At 40.3% G+C, this 16,237-nt stretch overlaps 1 protein-coding gene across 1 annotated transcript in view; it reads right to left on the reverse strand.

Moving 5' to 3' along the window:
- Window positions 1–7,910: 7,910 nt before the first annotated feature.
- The window catches only part of LOC128735136 (kin of IRRE-like protein 1), a 305,500-nt gene continuing 297,173 nt past the window's right edge, over window positions 7,911–16,237 (reverse strand). Inside the window, exons 2-3 of the mRNA XM_053829632.1 lie at window positions 8,247–8,399; window positions 7,911–8,158 (exon numbers count right to left, since the gene is read on the reverse strand). Of these exons, the coding sequence (XP_053685607.1) occupies window positions 7,911–8,158; window positions 8,247–8,399 (401 nt within the window). The remainder of the gene's footprint in view (window positions 8,159–8,246; window positions 8,400–16,237) is intronic.

The raw sequence follows: 16,237 nt of genomic DNA on the forward strand, positions 1-16,237 counted from the left end.
TTGAGTGAGCGAACTGCTTATTATCCATGCATAAGTGTTGATGCTTTTCATCCTTTTCTCCTTCAAGTTTTTTAGTACTTCCAACTAACCTTGCTGTCCAGAGCCAGGAGCGATCAAGCGATTGCATGCGTTGAATATGATTCAAAAGCAAGGAACTTGAGTTCTTTATTATTTAAAGAAAGTTCCCTAAAGAAAAGAAAGTCGCGGGGACTATTTGGTCATGCTTTCTATCACTTCGACCAAATATTCACGCTGCGAAGGTATATTATTAAACCATTTTGGTGGGCAGATCAGTGTTAGTTACAACGAGCTGTTGACACCGAATGAAAGCGTATGAAGTATCACAATTTGAGCAAAGTTACGAAACAGTGATTTTACAAAATTAAAACACTTGTTTTCACGTTGCCGCACCAGTTGAAACCGAGTGTACGGACAGTAGGAATAATAAACGGTAGGCATAATGGATCCTAGGCATAACGACGATAGGCATAATAGACGACAGGGACAATAGGGAAGGCAATAGCGGAAGGCATAACGGTCGTTAGGCAATTTAGCTTTACCGCAACCGTTAGCTTACGGTACCATCTCAGTCATTCGGTACCAAACCGGGTAATCGAGGCGAGGGCTAGAGAAAACTAACTAAAGTCGGTAGACCTAGGAAAGCAAACTCCCGGCAAAACTTTTAAAAGCGGGGAGCGAGCGGCTGTACGAAGCAATCTACCGGATGATTGACAGAATTTGGGAGGAATAACAAATACCGTAGGAACGGTTGGATGGCCTCATTTGCCCTATTTTTAAAAAAGGACATCGACCCGAATGTAAAGCCTATCCAGTCCAGACATTGCCCAATTCTGCTCTCCCGTATTCTTTTCTGTAAACTGGAACGGTTCAAGCTGGACGGAGTATCCAGCTGATTTTCGTGAGGGGCGCTTCACGATCAGATGTTTACCCTGCGTCAGTTACCAGACAAGTGCCGGGAGTACAACTTGCAGACTCATCATCTGTTTGTGGACTTTAAGGCAGCGTTCGATTCAGTCAAACAAAAAGAGTTGTGGCAGATATTGCTAGAATATGGTTTTCCGACGAAACTAGTTACGCTGATTCGTGCGACGCTGGATGGGTCCAAATCATGCGTTAGAATAGCGGGTGAGACCTCAACCGCTTTCGTGACGTTGGATGGACTGAGGCAAGGGGATACACTCTGTAATCGCTATTCAACATCGCCTTGGAAGATGGAATACGAAGAGCAAACGTGGAAAGGAATGGAACTATCATCACGAAATCTCACATGCTTATTGGTTTTGCGGATGACATCGATATCATCGGAATCAACCGTAGAGCAGTGGAAGAGGCCTTCAGGCCCTTTAAAAGGAAAGCGACGAGATTGGGACTTACAAAGTACTTGGTCGCTGGTAGGGAACGTGGGATATCAACTGGTGTTGGTGCGGTGGGAACGATCCCATGCAACAATGTGAGTTTTATTGTACTCTTATGGCGGTCTTCATGACCAATTTTGGTCTTAAATTCCATCGTAAGAGTGTAATAAAACCCAAATTGTTACTTGGGATATGAAGTAGTGGAGGAATTTATATACCTTAGTACACTCATGACATGTGACAACGATGTAAGCCGTGAATCGGGCTTTCTGTGAATTACGTAGTCAGATGAAGTTTACAAATTCGCATAAAACTGACGCTCAACAGAACACTAATCCTCCCGGTAGTCCCTTTACGGACATGACTTATGGACGCTAAAGGAAGCTGATCGACGAGTGCTTGGGGTTTTTGAGCGTAAAATTGTGCGATCCATACTTGGTGGCAAAATGGAAAATGGAGTGTGTCGCAGACGCATGAATCACGAGCTGTACCAAGTATACAAAGATGCTGATATAGTGAAGGTAGTGCAATGTGACAGGCTGCGGTGGGCTGGACACGTGGCCAGAATGCCCGACGAAAGAGTAGCCAAAACTATTTTTAGCAGAGAACCAGGAAGGGGCCGTAGACTCCGAGGCAGACCTCGCACCCGATGGGTGTGCGTTGTCGAAAACGATGAACGTTCAGCTGGTGTTCGTGGGGATTGGAGAGCGGCAGCTCATGAACGACAGACCTGGAGGACCATAATTAGTTCGGTGCAGGATCGATAACGGTCTGTTGCCACTAAAGTAAAGCAAGTAAGGCCACGTGAACGTGTCTAGATAATCTTTTTGCCAAAAGCTTTCACCTACAGAATTGTTTGGGCTAGTGCTTGAAGGGATAAATCTCGCGTAACTTTCCAAAAGGACCTAAGTAACATTGAGAGACTCTCTTTGGCGTCCCTCTCTTCTGATAATTATGGCGACATAAATGCATTCCAACAAAAATTTTCCTCACGTTTAGCTAGATAGTGACGCTAGCAACCGATTCTTGCAAAGCTGGTGTTTCATAGTGCATTTGCATTGCCGTGGGAGGCGAAAGAGAAGAGGCACAAAGAGAATCTCTTATTGTTACTTAGGTTAGGCTTAGGTTACTCCTTTTGAAAAGTTACGCGAGAAATGACTGATCAAAAGTTAGGTACCAAATCCCTTAAAAAACAAAACCTTTTTTTCCAGTATATGTGGCTACTTCGGTTGGCATGGAAAAAGACTAATCGGGAAATCTAATTTTTGATCAATTCTTCCACCAATGAGGGCCGTACGTCAGTTATAAAGTGCCGTTTTTTTTTCTTACAAGGTTGACAATCTACTGCTGCTAGACCAGAGCCTTCACATAACTAAAACAAAAATAGTCCAACGGTAAAGAAGTGCATAATTTTGAAGGTCATGAGAAGAATCCATCAGGAGAAACTGTTGCTTCGCCGAAGGCTACTTTCAATAAACAAATTGTGGCATACTCGGTGTGGCATGTTGCGCCGTCTTGTTGAAAACAGTGGCTCCTCTACATTAAGAGCAAATAATTGTAGGTACGTTGTTGATCACAACCCTGCACTATGGTTTAAAAAGCAAAAATTCCGGCTCCGCAAAAATCAATATCTCGAAAACTATTTGTATAATTAGTCACGAGAGTGGTTCACTTATTTAGTTTTGCTTATTATAAAAGTTTTAACTTTTTATTCTTGTGATATAAGAGCAATATTTCCTACCACAAAGTTGCAAATAATTTATTTTGCAGAAACTTTGCTGAAGAAACGAAAATTGTATCACGTCTGTTTTCTAGATTGTGTCAGGGTGGGTCTAAAAAAAATAGTTTTTTTGCTCTAACATTTTTATTTGAAAACCAATTCGGAAACTGTGTTCAGATGACTTTTAGGGCATAAAATGAAGCATTTTTTGAAGCCACTAGGTAGTTGCTATCTATTGACTGAAGGAAGTTATAGAAGTTTTAGTTCTAAAATATTACAGTTTTCCATGACATCTCACACATCCGTTGGCACATATTTTTAAAATCAGAATGTATGGTCTAAAAATACGTGTCTGAATCTACAAAATCCATGTAAAGACATTTTTCCACACTTCTCCTGTTCTGTAGAAAAACGCAAAAGTGAGTATTTTTACATGTACCCCGTACAAACGGGGTAACTTGCAACAGCGGGGTAACATGCAACAACGCTATATCGATCCAATTTATTGAAGTTTTTATCTGTTTCTTCAATTTTTAATCTATATCAGACACTGAATCTTGTTGTTAACAGATTTAAGAAGCCTTGGATACTGTTACGTTGATTTTTTGCTGTTTTGGTGATTTGTAAAAAATCGCACAAGATGATGTCAAATTCATCGTCAATTTTTCATCTGTAAAACGTTTGTGTCGCCCACAAGCACTTCAAATAAAAAAAGCTTAACATTCATTCTTATAGTAAAGTGAATAATAAGGAAACAAAATAATTGATTTATGATGACTAGTTTTGCTTATTCTGCTTGTTGCCACATTATTCGTAAAACAAACTCTTAAACGGGGTAACTTGCAACAACTGGTAGATATAAAAAGCTGTGTTCCGTTAACTTCACGAGGCAAGTTATCATTTAATTTTGTATCAAGCAATACTAAAGCACAACTGAAGAGTGTAAGATACTTTCGGTAAGTCGGAAATATGCCAGTTTTTCTCTGAATATACCGAAAATGGCTATCCAGCTTTTTACGAGCCATAATGGCGGTCGTGTACATAATATTTGCGTTACGTAATATGTGAATGGCTCTTAAAGAAGGCAGTTCTATCGGATCCAGACAAGGAATATCAGCTGCGTGAACAATATAAAAAGTTTCATTCGTAATTTTCCGTTACGGGGCTCATAAATTATTTTCACCAACGTGACATAGGACGTTTATGCGTATATTCATAGCAAAAGCATTAAAAATCGCAAGTCGGATTATCATTTGCATATTCAAGTCAAAAGAAACTCTTTCAAATCATTAAATTCGTTCAATTGCCAAAAAATATTGCTTGTTGTAAGTTACCCCGATTAAGGGGTTACTAGTAACAGATAAGTTAAAAAATTTACAACAGCCAATATAGATCGCATATTTTTTCTCAATATGTGAAATTGTTCTATCCTAGACCTAATATATTTGTATTAATTAAATGTCCTCAAATATACTACAGATAAGTTTTTACTTGCACTAATAGTTGAGAACTGTTGCAAGTTACCCCGTTTGACGGTATATTAGGAATTTCACGCTTATGGGGTTGGCTGCACCCTTTCAGAATTCAATGGAACTTTGTATGTGTAAAGAGTTCATGTAAATAAGCAGCTTTGCATACTTAATTTTTCCAAAATTGGTCCCATTTTAAGGATAAACTCTCGTCTAATTTAATTCCTATTTTAACTCTTATCTGAAGTCCAATTCCAAGTCCAGTATACTGTCCTATTTTACGTCTGGTTTAAAATTCAATTTAATTCCAGTTTTATTGTCTTTTTGAAATCCAATTTCAAGTTAGATTGCAGTTTCAATTTCAAACCCAATTTCAAGTCAAATTTAATGTTCTGTTTTAAAGCAAATTTCAAGTCTAATTTAATTCCAATTTCGTGTCCGAACTCATGTCGAATTTGAAGTCCAATTTAATGCCTGATTTACAGTAAATTTTAAGACAAATTCCATTTCAATTTTCAGGTTTAATTTCAAGTCCAATTTTATGTACGATATCATGTCCAATTTCAAGTTAAAATCAATTCAAATTTCAGTTCAATTGTAAATAAAATTTCAAACTTAAGTTCAAGTTGAAATTCAAACTTAAATCCAAATCCTAAACACATTTCAAGTCCAATTTTAGGTTTAATTTTAAATTTCATCATGGGTGGGCCCAAGCTGGGTTGCATTTTCCGTTTTCTTTATGAAATTTATCTAAAATAGTCTTCACGATCATAGTTTACCCCTAAGCGGGTGGTGTATTTTGGGCATAAGCAAATTAATTGCTTAAACATCTGCCATGCCATGCTTATTTCATAGTTCTTTGGCTAAAACATGCTTTTGAAAGATTGATACCCCACGTTTTGTTTATGTCTGGTTGCACCAGAGGCTGTGGTCAGCAGGTTAACTGAGTTTCGAACTTCATTCAGGCTTCATTCTTGTTTACTATTTTCACCAGCTACTTTAACCACACACTGCTGCTGCCGCTCGGATCGGAGCGATTAAATTGTGATAAAATTGCACTGCAGAAGCGAATAAATATCTGCACCTTATCGGAATCGCTGCTGCTGTTGCTGCTGCTGGTGGAAGAGGAGATTTTCTTTGGGTCTGTTTCGGATCGACGTCAAACAAGCCGAGGACGCCGGACGGAAATTTACGCAACGTGTACCTCCTCACGCTTCCTGCTACCTATAGTTTCCCTTCAGCACAAGCGTTCGGACGAAGCGTCCGAACAAATTGCCACACCAGACTGGAAGGCTCCTTCGGCTAGAGAAGCCGGCTTTTCGCCGTAAATGTTGCTGTTTAATGGTGCAATAAATGAACATCGCCCGGGGAATCCGAACGGTCTGGCAGCAGTTTGGTCTTTTTGGCTTTTGAAAGTAGTTTACGCCGTAGCAACCGTGGTAGCAGTAAAGGGGTTTTGTGCGAACTCCGCTTCAGGAGGACAACTTGCTAAAATTATCCTTTTCTCGCAGAACACTTAAAACAATTGCTCTGCCTGCCTGCCTGCACCGAAGCGGTTTTGTTTTTATGCGTCCACTGGGTCGAAACAGGGGGGGGAGCTGGTGCTGCTAGGCTTCGTGACGACAAGACCTCTCATCCCGTCGTTGCGTTGCTTACCACTTGCATGCCATCGACTTTAGTGTCCGCACCGCACACCGGGAGGGCTGTAAAGTAAGTCAATGGCACGTTCCAGGCGCTTATTAAATGGTCCCCGGAATGCGCATATGCCAACTTGGTACGCCATGTGCGTACGAACCAGCCAAGGCTGGCTGGCCTGGTGCTTGTGTTCTGGCTTTTTTCCCGGTCTTGCTGTGTGGCTGGTGTGTTGAAGCCAATGAAAAATGTGATGATTTACGAGCTGGATGTGACTTTCTCGGTATGCCCCGATGACGCCAGATTTTGTGTCCGTTGCGTTGGTTTGCGCTTTTTCGATTGTTGTCCGCATTGTTGCTAAAATCGGTTAGCTAACTAGCAGTTTAAGCTTGGATGTTGTTTCGAAATGGCGTCGGATCACCCTTTCCAATGGAATTTAATTCAATTTATTTGCTCTGGTTTGCTTCCAAACTATCACACAAGCGAAGCCCCAGGAGCGGACTGAAACATGCTCCTTTCTCGTATTTTCATGTTTCATAATTTGGGAATTATGTCAGACCGCTTTTGGCAAATTTTCTTTGTTTTACTCTGATATGACATTGGAAATTTTGTCGGCATCAACCGAGTCCGTTCCGACGAGCAGCGCGTCCTGGCTGGCTGGCTGGCACAGTGCGAAGATGATTTGCATTCGAGGGCTGCAAATGGTCCGGTTAGGGATAATCGCATTGCTTTCATCAGACTCCACCGCCGACCCGCTCTTGCGTCGTGTCTCGTTGACTGGTTGGTTGGAGATTGGACCCAACGGATAAGCATATTACATTAGTTTCCATATCGGTCGCATGTGACAGTTTGGTCTTTCGTGTTCTCTCGTCGCATCACAATCATCATCCGTATCATCTGCTCCCTCCGGGAGCAACCAACTAGCATGGTTTTTTGGAGGTTTTCAATCTGCTGGCAGAACTCATCACGAACGACGAAACATATTAAAGCTCACACTACGCTAGTAAGTTGATTAACAAATCTAATTGTAATTATTTAATTTAGATTTTGGCCGGGTGCTTTGCTGTCCCCAATTTTTTCATGCACAACCGGACGAGACGGCGTCAACTGAGGTTGATTCATTTAGTATGGTTCAACCAAACGGTCGGAACGAACGTGGTTCAGACGGAGTGAACTTTCCGCTCTCCCAAACCATTTACCCAAAACGATGATAAATTTTGGCAGCGAAGAAAACTTTTTTGCGCTTCTCTACTGTTTTAAAAAAAATAAAAAATCTATTCCACTGCCTGTTAGGCAGTCAGTCAGTCGCATGGACGAAGAGGAAAACAAGAGAAGAAAAGCCGCCTGCACCCCAAAACGGTCGTCGGAGTTGAACAGCCGAATCCTGGCTAGCTAGCTAGCAGTCAGTCAGTGACATCTGCTGGGTGAAAGTGCAATCGAGACGGTTTTCTCGGTCCGTTCCCGGCCAACGCCGGGGCTAAATCCAACCGATTTCCGAACACAAGTTTGACCGAGTGCGAACGTCATAAATTTTCCGCACATGAAAGCGCTTTTCAATTTTCCCATCCCTTGTTTGATTCATGCCGGAAGAGTACGATGGAGGGTGCCGTTTGACGGGCGAACCATTCTTCCATTATGCTTCTATTGGATTGCCAAAAATAAGATACATCCTTCTGTTTTCGAATGATGCAAATGCGAATTTTTAGCAATCCGTCAGGGGTGCTTACAGGGAAACATATGCGAAACGATCAGCATCCAGAAGTACAGAGGGAAGTACTTACATATTACTATCAGCTTGGCGTTGGCTCGGATCGCAGAGTTAAACTTTGCCGGCCCCACTTGGCACTGGTACTCGGCATCGTCCTCCAGGGAAGCATTCGATATGCGCAGATTGTACACACCCTGAGCGCGGTCACCGAGCACCGAGTAGCGCGGATAGCCCGGTATCGTCTGGGAGAATCCTGCGAATAATACGACGATGAGGTTGATGAGTTACAGCGTTGACTTATGACCGGCTGTGTGTGTGTGCGGGTGGGCAGCGGCACTTACCTAGCGCAAATCCATCCTTGGTCCACTGGACCGCCCCGGCTAGGTTGTAGATTTCGCATCGCAGCAGAGCTTCCGAACCTTCCAACACCTGGAGGTCCCGTGGCATCACCCGAAACTTTTGCTGCTGAGCGCCGACCAGAAGGGCAGGTAAAACTGTAATTAAAAATGGAAAGGGAAAGATTGACGATTATTTTAAACTGCCATTTGAGTCGAAAGTTACAGTTACAGAGCGATCAGCAACCGTGCTGCTCCATTAAAATTCCATCGAAATTCAAGTTATTACAGTTTAATTTGACTGAATTGATGGCATTTAATCCAAACGAGCTTAAACGGCGACAACGCGACGCCGTTAAAATAACTTTCCTTTGCTTATACACAGAAATTATGCTTTGAGTTATGGTTGGTAGTAGAGAGGCGGAAACTTCCAACTAGAACAACAAGGATTTTCAACGCTCTCGTTTTGCTACTGATGTGTGTCCAGTGCAGGTGAGTTAACAACCCATAAATACACACAAACAAACACACACACACACTCACTCACAAGTCCCTATATGTATAGAAAAACATTGCCCCAAAGTTTAAATTCAATTTGCCAGCTTAACTTTTTTCTGTTACTACCGGTTACCAGTTGCCAGCCGAGCAAAAGTTTTTAATTTTAATGGGTCAAGTTGCACTTTTGAGAATTGCTTTAGCTTTGAGCTGCAAAACTGGCGAAACAGGAAAAAAACAGAAATACCTACAAAAACTGAATTGCTAATGGACCTTTGCGTGGAAGCCTTTTTTTTATTGTTGTTGTGGCAGTGAATGTGCACAGGGTTTTGCTCTGTACAAAAAAGTACATAAAATATTGCGTGTCACGCTGCGCGTGATACCCTTCATAGGTCTTTCTCCGACCCGAACTCCATCCAGAGAGACCATCATGTTTGCGTGAAACCAAAAATATACGTTTCGGATGTCTCGAGCAACCACAGAAACAACTGCATGTGGGGTAGTAAAAGTTTCAATTTCCTCAACAAAAATATTATTTCCCCCACCAAGCCACCCCCCCCCCCCTTCACTTTAAACTGGGCGCCACACACAAATGGCAAAATAAAACACTGCTCCCCTTTCGACGCCAAATCGTTTTCTGTTTTTTTTTGTTTAATTATTTAGATTTAACATGCAATAAACATGGTACATAACTTTTATGGTAGGTAGCTTATCTGCGCACAGACGACTGCTAAAGTGAAGTGAAATTTCGTTTGTCAGCCGTCGGTTTTTATTTTTTCGGGTTGTTCGCACACAATCCTCGCTGGCCCCCTTGCTAGCTAGTTTGGGCTTAGGGATGGTGCTGGTGCCGGTGCGGTGGTGGGTTTGATGCGGCAGACGAATTCTCGCAAAACGTCTTATGGCTTTTTATTTTCCCTAATTGCGCCATATCTCGTTGCTCGGATTCCCGGGCAACGGGAATCGCTACTTTCCACCAGAGCGCTCATACATGAGCGATTTTTTCGGCTGATAATTGGAAACAGCGCAGCGCAGCACAGCGGGCGGTGGTAACAGACTTGCCGGAAATTAGACTTTTAATTTCGTTTTAATAGCGACGTTAATGCGCGCGGTACGATTTTTGTGCACAAATTGCTGGAAATAAAATTTTTCAGCTCAAATTATCTAGCTTGAATTTGTGCTCCAATTGCAGTTTGTCATATCCATTGTGATCTACAGAACGAATAAAAAAAACCTAATTTAATCAAACAGCGACAAGTCTAGACTGCGAACATCAGAGAATTCATCCGAAAGCAAAATGTCAATCAAATGTCACACCGATTGGACTTCGCTTCTACTATGGTTATGATCTACACTCTGCAGCGAAAAAAAGACCGGGTCCAACCGGGAATGCGTCATTCCCTCCGGTGATGCTGCGGTGTGGCTGCTCAAAACGGCGAATAATTGACAGCCAATTTGTGAATTCAATTTTCAGCAACGGATTGGTGAGTAAGCTCGCGGAAGCGGAAGATGAGAAATATGATTTGAAATTGTGTGTAAACTGGACATAAAAGTGAGATTTGTGAGAACAGGCGATGAAATGTTTTGTAGTATAGTAGAAATAAAATCGGTAAATCTGTAATTTTACAATATGATCGCTCAAACTTTAGAAAAGGCACAGTAAAAGTTCGAAGAACGAATAATTAGAGAGCGAAACATTGTTTTTCGACTCCTTGTTGGGGTTCGCTGTGGTCTAACTGGAAATGCACTCGACCGGCAATCAAGAGTAGCGGATTCAACACCCATCTGCTCAGTAAGTTATTTTCCACAGTTGTAATTCATTCAAATACACCCATGTTGTCATATAACTCATTCTAAAATACGCTAAAGAAAGGGACTGATGGGATAACACTGCCAGCAAAAATCTATATAATAACATAGTGGTGATCCCAGATTACTTCCTTGCGGTATGCCTGAGTAGTTTATGAAGCATTGTGAATTGTAATTTACAGAGGCTTTACGGTTTGTTTTTACGATTTCAAATTTCGTTTCAAAACAAATTAAGAACATGTCCCGTGTCTGGAGTCGTTTACATCGTTTACATATTTAGTGATTTTTATCACGGCGTGCCTAAAATGGAACACACTTGGGCACATTCCGCACTTTCTGGTTAAAGTTTAATGCCATACATCTTATATATATTTATGAGAGTATATTTTTATCGCATTATGTTGCAGCAACTGATTCAAGATTTTTTCTGGTTGTGAATGGGTTATATCTCCGGAAATATTAAGTTTAGAAAGACACTATTTTCACATTTTCAAAGGAAATCTTCCAAGAAATTCGAAAAAGATATTATTTTTGAGCACCAGTGCTGCCAAACATTTTTAAACCCAATTAAAAACTAAATTTACATTTTTCTCTCAATGAAGACTTAAAATATTATTAAAAATTTCAACTTCATCGTGTTCCGCAGATTTTTTACATAAGAATCGCTTATCGCCCCGAGGTATTCTTTGCCGATCCCGAGATGCAGCGTTTTAAAGCAAGCAATTCCCCATTTTTAATGTAAAACTAAGAACAAAATAACTTTTTTTTGAACCAGTGATTCTCTACGCAATGTAAAAATACTTTTGCATATCGGAAAAGCATTTATACAGTATGTAAAAAGGTTTTCTTTAACAGTGTTGCCAACCCGCATGATTAGTTACATTAATTAAGGGAATATTAGTCTCCTAGCAATAAATAAACGCAATAAACAAGGAAGATAAGAGCTCATGCCTATTAGCGAGATGAAAAACAGTTGAAAAATAAGGATATGATCAAACAACTAACGTATATTTTACGCCTTTTTGAAGTAACATTTCCTCATGTAGTGCTATAAATCAAACGAAAAACTGAAAAGCTGACAACACTGTTAAGAAAAACTTTACTATATATTGTTTAAATCATTTCCTGATATGGCAAAGTAGTTTTACATTGCGTAGAGAATCATTGCTTGAAAAAAAGTTACTTTGCTTATAGTTTTACATAAAAAAAATGGGGTATTGCTTGATTTAAAACGCTATATCTCGGGATTGGCCAAGAATACCTCAGGGCGATAAGCGTTTTTTATGTAAAAAAATCTGCAAAACACGTTCATCGGAATTGCATTGCAATTGTTGGAATTTTTGAGATCAAATTGTCTTCATTGAGAGTTCAATGTAGTTTTCAAATTGAGTTTAAAAATGTTTGGCAGCACTGGTGCTTAAAAATAATAATTAAAAATAATAATTTCCTTTAAAAATGTGAAAATAGTGTCTTTCTAAACCGAATACTTTCGGAGATATAAGCAAAAGACAATAAGAGGTTTTGACAAAAAAGTGTATTTTCTTTAAAAATGAAGGTGCTCCCATTAATCGAGGGAATGTCCGATCGGCACCAAATTTTCGATTTTTGCTTTCTGACCGAAAGCGAACAATCTGGCGAAATTTGGTTCAAATTCGTGAAGGTCGATTACACGGGGTTCGGACATTTCGCGTGGAATGACCCCTATGTTAAATTAAAGTTTTCTGTAGTATAGTTCTTTTAAACTTAAAAAATATTTTGGCTCTAAGAATTTTATGCACCTACAAACGAAAGGAATCTATACCTATAAAAAAGGATTTCTGTCTGTCTGTCTGTCTGTCTATCGGTATATTCCTTATAGAAACGAAAACTACTGAACCGATCGGCGTGAAAATTTGCATGCAGGGATTTTTGGGGCCGAGGGAGGTTCTTATAATAGTTAGAGACCCATCCCATCACTAAGAGGGGAGGCTCCCATACAAATGAAACACAAATTAATCGAGCAACTGGAACCAAAATTTTCATGTGGGTGTTGTTGGAGGCAAGAATTTTTCCTATGGTGACTTGAGACCCCTTCGCTCTTTAGGAGGGGAATTATGACCCCTCCCCTGTTTAGGAAGAGGGGCTCCCACACAAATGAAATACAAATTTCCTCTTATCTCGAGAACTAATCAAGTAAATGGATCCAAATTTGGCCTTGGGGCTTTTAGGTGGCAGAAATTTTCTCTATGGTGAATAGTGGCGACACGTCCGCATGTTCAACCTGTTCATAGGACAGGCAACAAAATTCAGTCCGACAAAATTGTTTTTATCACTCGTTCATGATTTCGTTTGCACCGACGAATATGCAATACGAATTTAGTTTAGTTACGAAGCTGATAAGCAAACCGTTCAACACGACGTTTGAACGTTGCTTTATACACACATTGATTCTTGATGCTGAATTAGCACCAGAAGCAATGTGTTGGTACGAAGGAGATAAAAAGAGAATGTGAAGCAGCTTTTACTTGAAAGCGCGGGCGCAATATTATCTCATTAACTCGTTCATCTTCAGCATTGAACAACTGACTACCACATATCCCTATGGCCTGCGCTTTGATTCCATTTTATTCAGCTACGAAGCTAATGAGCAAAACGTTCAACACGACGTTTGAACGTTGCTTTAAAGATTAGCACCAGGAACAATGTTTTGGTACGAAGGGGATTTGAATATAGAGCGCAGTTAGCATGCATTATTCGCAAAATTTTCTCATTAACTCGTTCATCTTTAACATTGAACAACTTACGCATATTGCTTGTGGTGCGTGTGGTGTGGGCTTGTGCGCGCATCGCAGGAAGGTAGTTATTCTTGAATTTGATTGAATAGATTAATTCAACGAAAAGTTTTCGGTTCGTAGTTAAAATTCAGTTTGCTGGTAAAGTAAACCGTCGTATTCCGTTGTTATTTAAATAATAGGGATATTTACGTAGCGCTTACTATGATGCGTATACGGAGTATTGCGTATTTATGCTGCCGCTACTCGCATAACAGTTCAATCTCCATAGAAACCGGAACTGCAATGCGAATTGCGGCAATACACGAAATACATCGTTTACGCAACATAGCAAGCAATCCGTGAATACCCCTAATGCTTGTTTTATGATTAAAATATAGAAATGCGATAATAAAAAATCTGCCTATTAATTTGTATTTTTCGCTGGTTGAACAGGTAAGCTAAACCCCCACGAGTCGTCACTGTTGGTGAATTGTGACCCCTCCCCCTTTTAAGAGGGGGGGCTTGCATACAAATGAAATACACATTTCCTCATAACTCGAGAACTAATCAAGCAATTGGAACCAAATTTGGCATGTGGGTGTTTACGGAGGCAAGAAGGTTTTCTATGGTGAATTGAGACCCTTCCCCTCTTGGGAAAGGGAATTATGAGCCCTCTCCCCCTTAAGAGGGGGGGATTCCATACAAATGAAATACAAATTTCCTCTTATCTCGAGAACTAATCAAGCAAATGGAACCAAATTTGGTATGTGCATTTGGATTTTCGGAGGCAAGAATTTTTTCTATGATGAATTAGGACCCCTCCCCTGTTTTGGGAAGAGGGGCTCGCATGCAAATGAAATACTGATTTCCTCATAACTCGAGAGCTAATCAAGTTAATGAAACCAAATTTGGCATCTGAGGGATTTTGGAGTCTTGAATTTAATATTTTTTGAAACGATGGTTCTACAATTGATGAAGGGACGGTAGGGGAAAGAAATGAAAATTTTTGGTGTATGACCGCATTTCAAGGTCAAGACTAAAAACTTGAGATTAGTCTTGAATTCATTTTATGATGGTTAGAGACCCCTCACCCCTGTGGCGATTTAAATGCTTATTGGCTTGCATTTGAATAGCATTGGTGATGCTTATTGGTTACCTGGGATGCTTTCATAGTTACGTAATTGCCAAAATGAATCATCTGAGGTTGAACTCCTCAGAAACTTTCAAAACTCGAGATTGTGACAAAGATCAATCGAGATTCATGATTTAGGAACACAGTTTAATTCGTGGCAATACGAAGTTTGTCGGGTCAGCTAGTTGGTAAATAAAAGAAATCAGTTTTATCAAGCCTTTTTATGAGAAATTTGATGAAAACGGCTTGAGTACCATTTATTTCAAAGCTTTTTGCTTGCAGAAAGTTACTAAATTTCTTAAAATAGGACGTTTAACCGCAATTTTCAATACAAAATTTTCACAGCTTTCGAATAAAAATAACAGAATTGAGTTAGCTAGCATAGTTTTTGTACTAGAGTTAATTTGAGGCAAACAGAACCAAAAACTAAAAATGTTTAATAACTCTGTAACGATCAAGATTTGACCATATGTGTAGAAGGATTTCTTTCGTCAAATGTGGTCCTCTATCACCCCCTGAAATAAAGTGTGTCCCACATCAAATTGCACCACGGAAGAAACGCTGTATAAAATTACTTATTTGACTGATCCTTTTCAAACTTTCAGACAACAAAATATAACCCTTTAGTATGCTTTTGGCATATTTATTTCATTCAACTTCACACCTTACGCTTAACTCCACTCAAAAAGTTTTGTACAACCTAGCTGCAGCTTCATCTGTACGGAAATCCACTTTTTCTTCATGTCTTCCTCAGACTTGACCTGCTTGGGATGCTTCCGTAGTGCCTGGTCATAATAGTCTAGTATTTTTCGATGGGTCTTAGTTCCGGTGCGTTGGAGGCGTTCATGTCCTTGGGTACGAAAGTGACTCTGTTGGATTTGTATCATTCCAATACATCCTTTGATAATTTTCGAATTATCGAAAAACTGACAATTTTCGAAAAACTGACCGCGATAAATTTGCTATTTTTTACCGATTGCTCGAAATAATTTTGGATGTAAACATCGACAACCTTAGTAAAATTCATATTTAATTGGCCACCATTCGCTACCCTTTCGTTAGACCAACAAGTAACCCGTAATTTATAGGAAACACTTGAATAAATATCACTGATTCAATCAATTCTGCACCAAACAGATCGGACAAAAAATCGAACTGGCACATATCCTTGTGCTCACAGCATGCAGACGACGATCTCATCGAGCGGCAAAACCGGTTAGTTGACTTCATGGCGGACCTTTACAGTTGTACTATGCTGTTGGCTGGCCGGCTGCGGTTGATGTGTGATTTATGAATGAAACTTGCGCTGGGCTTTACCGAGTAGGCAGGTACGTACGATGGAGAGGAAACTTAGCGAAACAGAACGGCAAAGCAAAAAAAAAACATTTGCTACTTGACACGAATTTTAAAAACCTGCTACGAGGAATACAACTTCATTGAGAAAAAAAGAATCGACTCTTGTTGGCGCGCATGGAGGTGTATCCGGTCGGCCGGTGTGGCGGCAGCAGATTCATCGCTTCGCGACTGGTTTCGCAACCAGCTTCGCTGAGAAGGAAGCCATTCCGTCGTAGTTACTGAGTGAGATCTGATCTTTACCGAATCGTTGGGGGACGCAATAATCAGATTAAACAGCGGAAGTTTTAATGTGACTGTTTCCTACTCGCAGCAGTTCGCCAGTAATCCTAAAGCGGATTATTCAAATCAAACTGGAACTGCTTTAGGAAATCCAATGATTTTGACGTTTGATCCATGCATGATGTTAACATGAATATCATATTGGGTGCGCAGTATATTTCCAACTAATCGGAATA

Source organism: Sabethes cyaneus, chromosome 2 (assembly GCF_943734655.1).
Source record: "Sabethes cyaneus chromosome 2, idSabCyanKW18_F2, whole genome shotgun sequence".
Classification (NCBI taxonomy): domain Eukaryota; kingdom Metazoa; phylum Arthropoda; class Insecta; order Diptera; family Culicidae; genus Sabethes; species Sabethes cyaneus.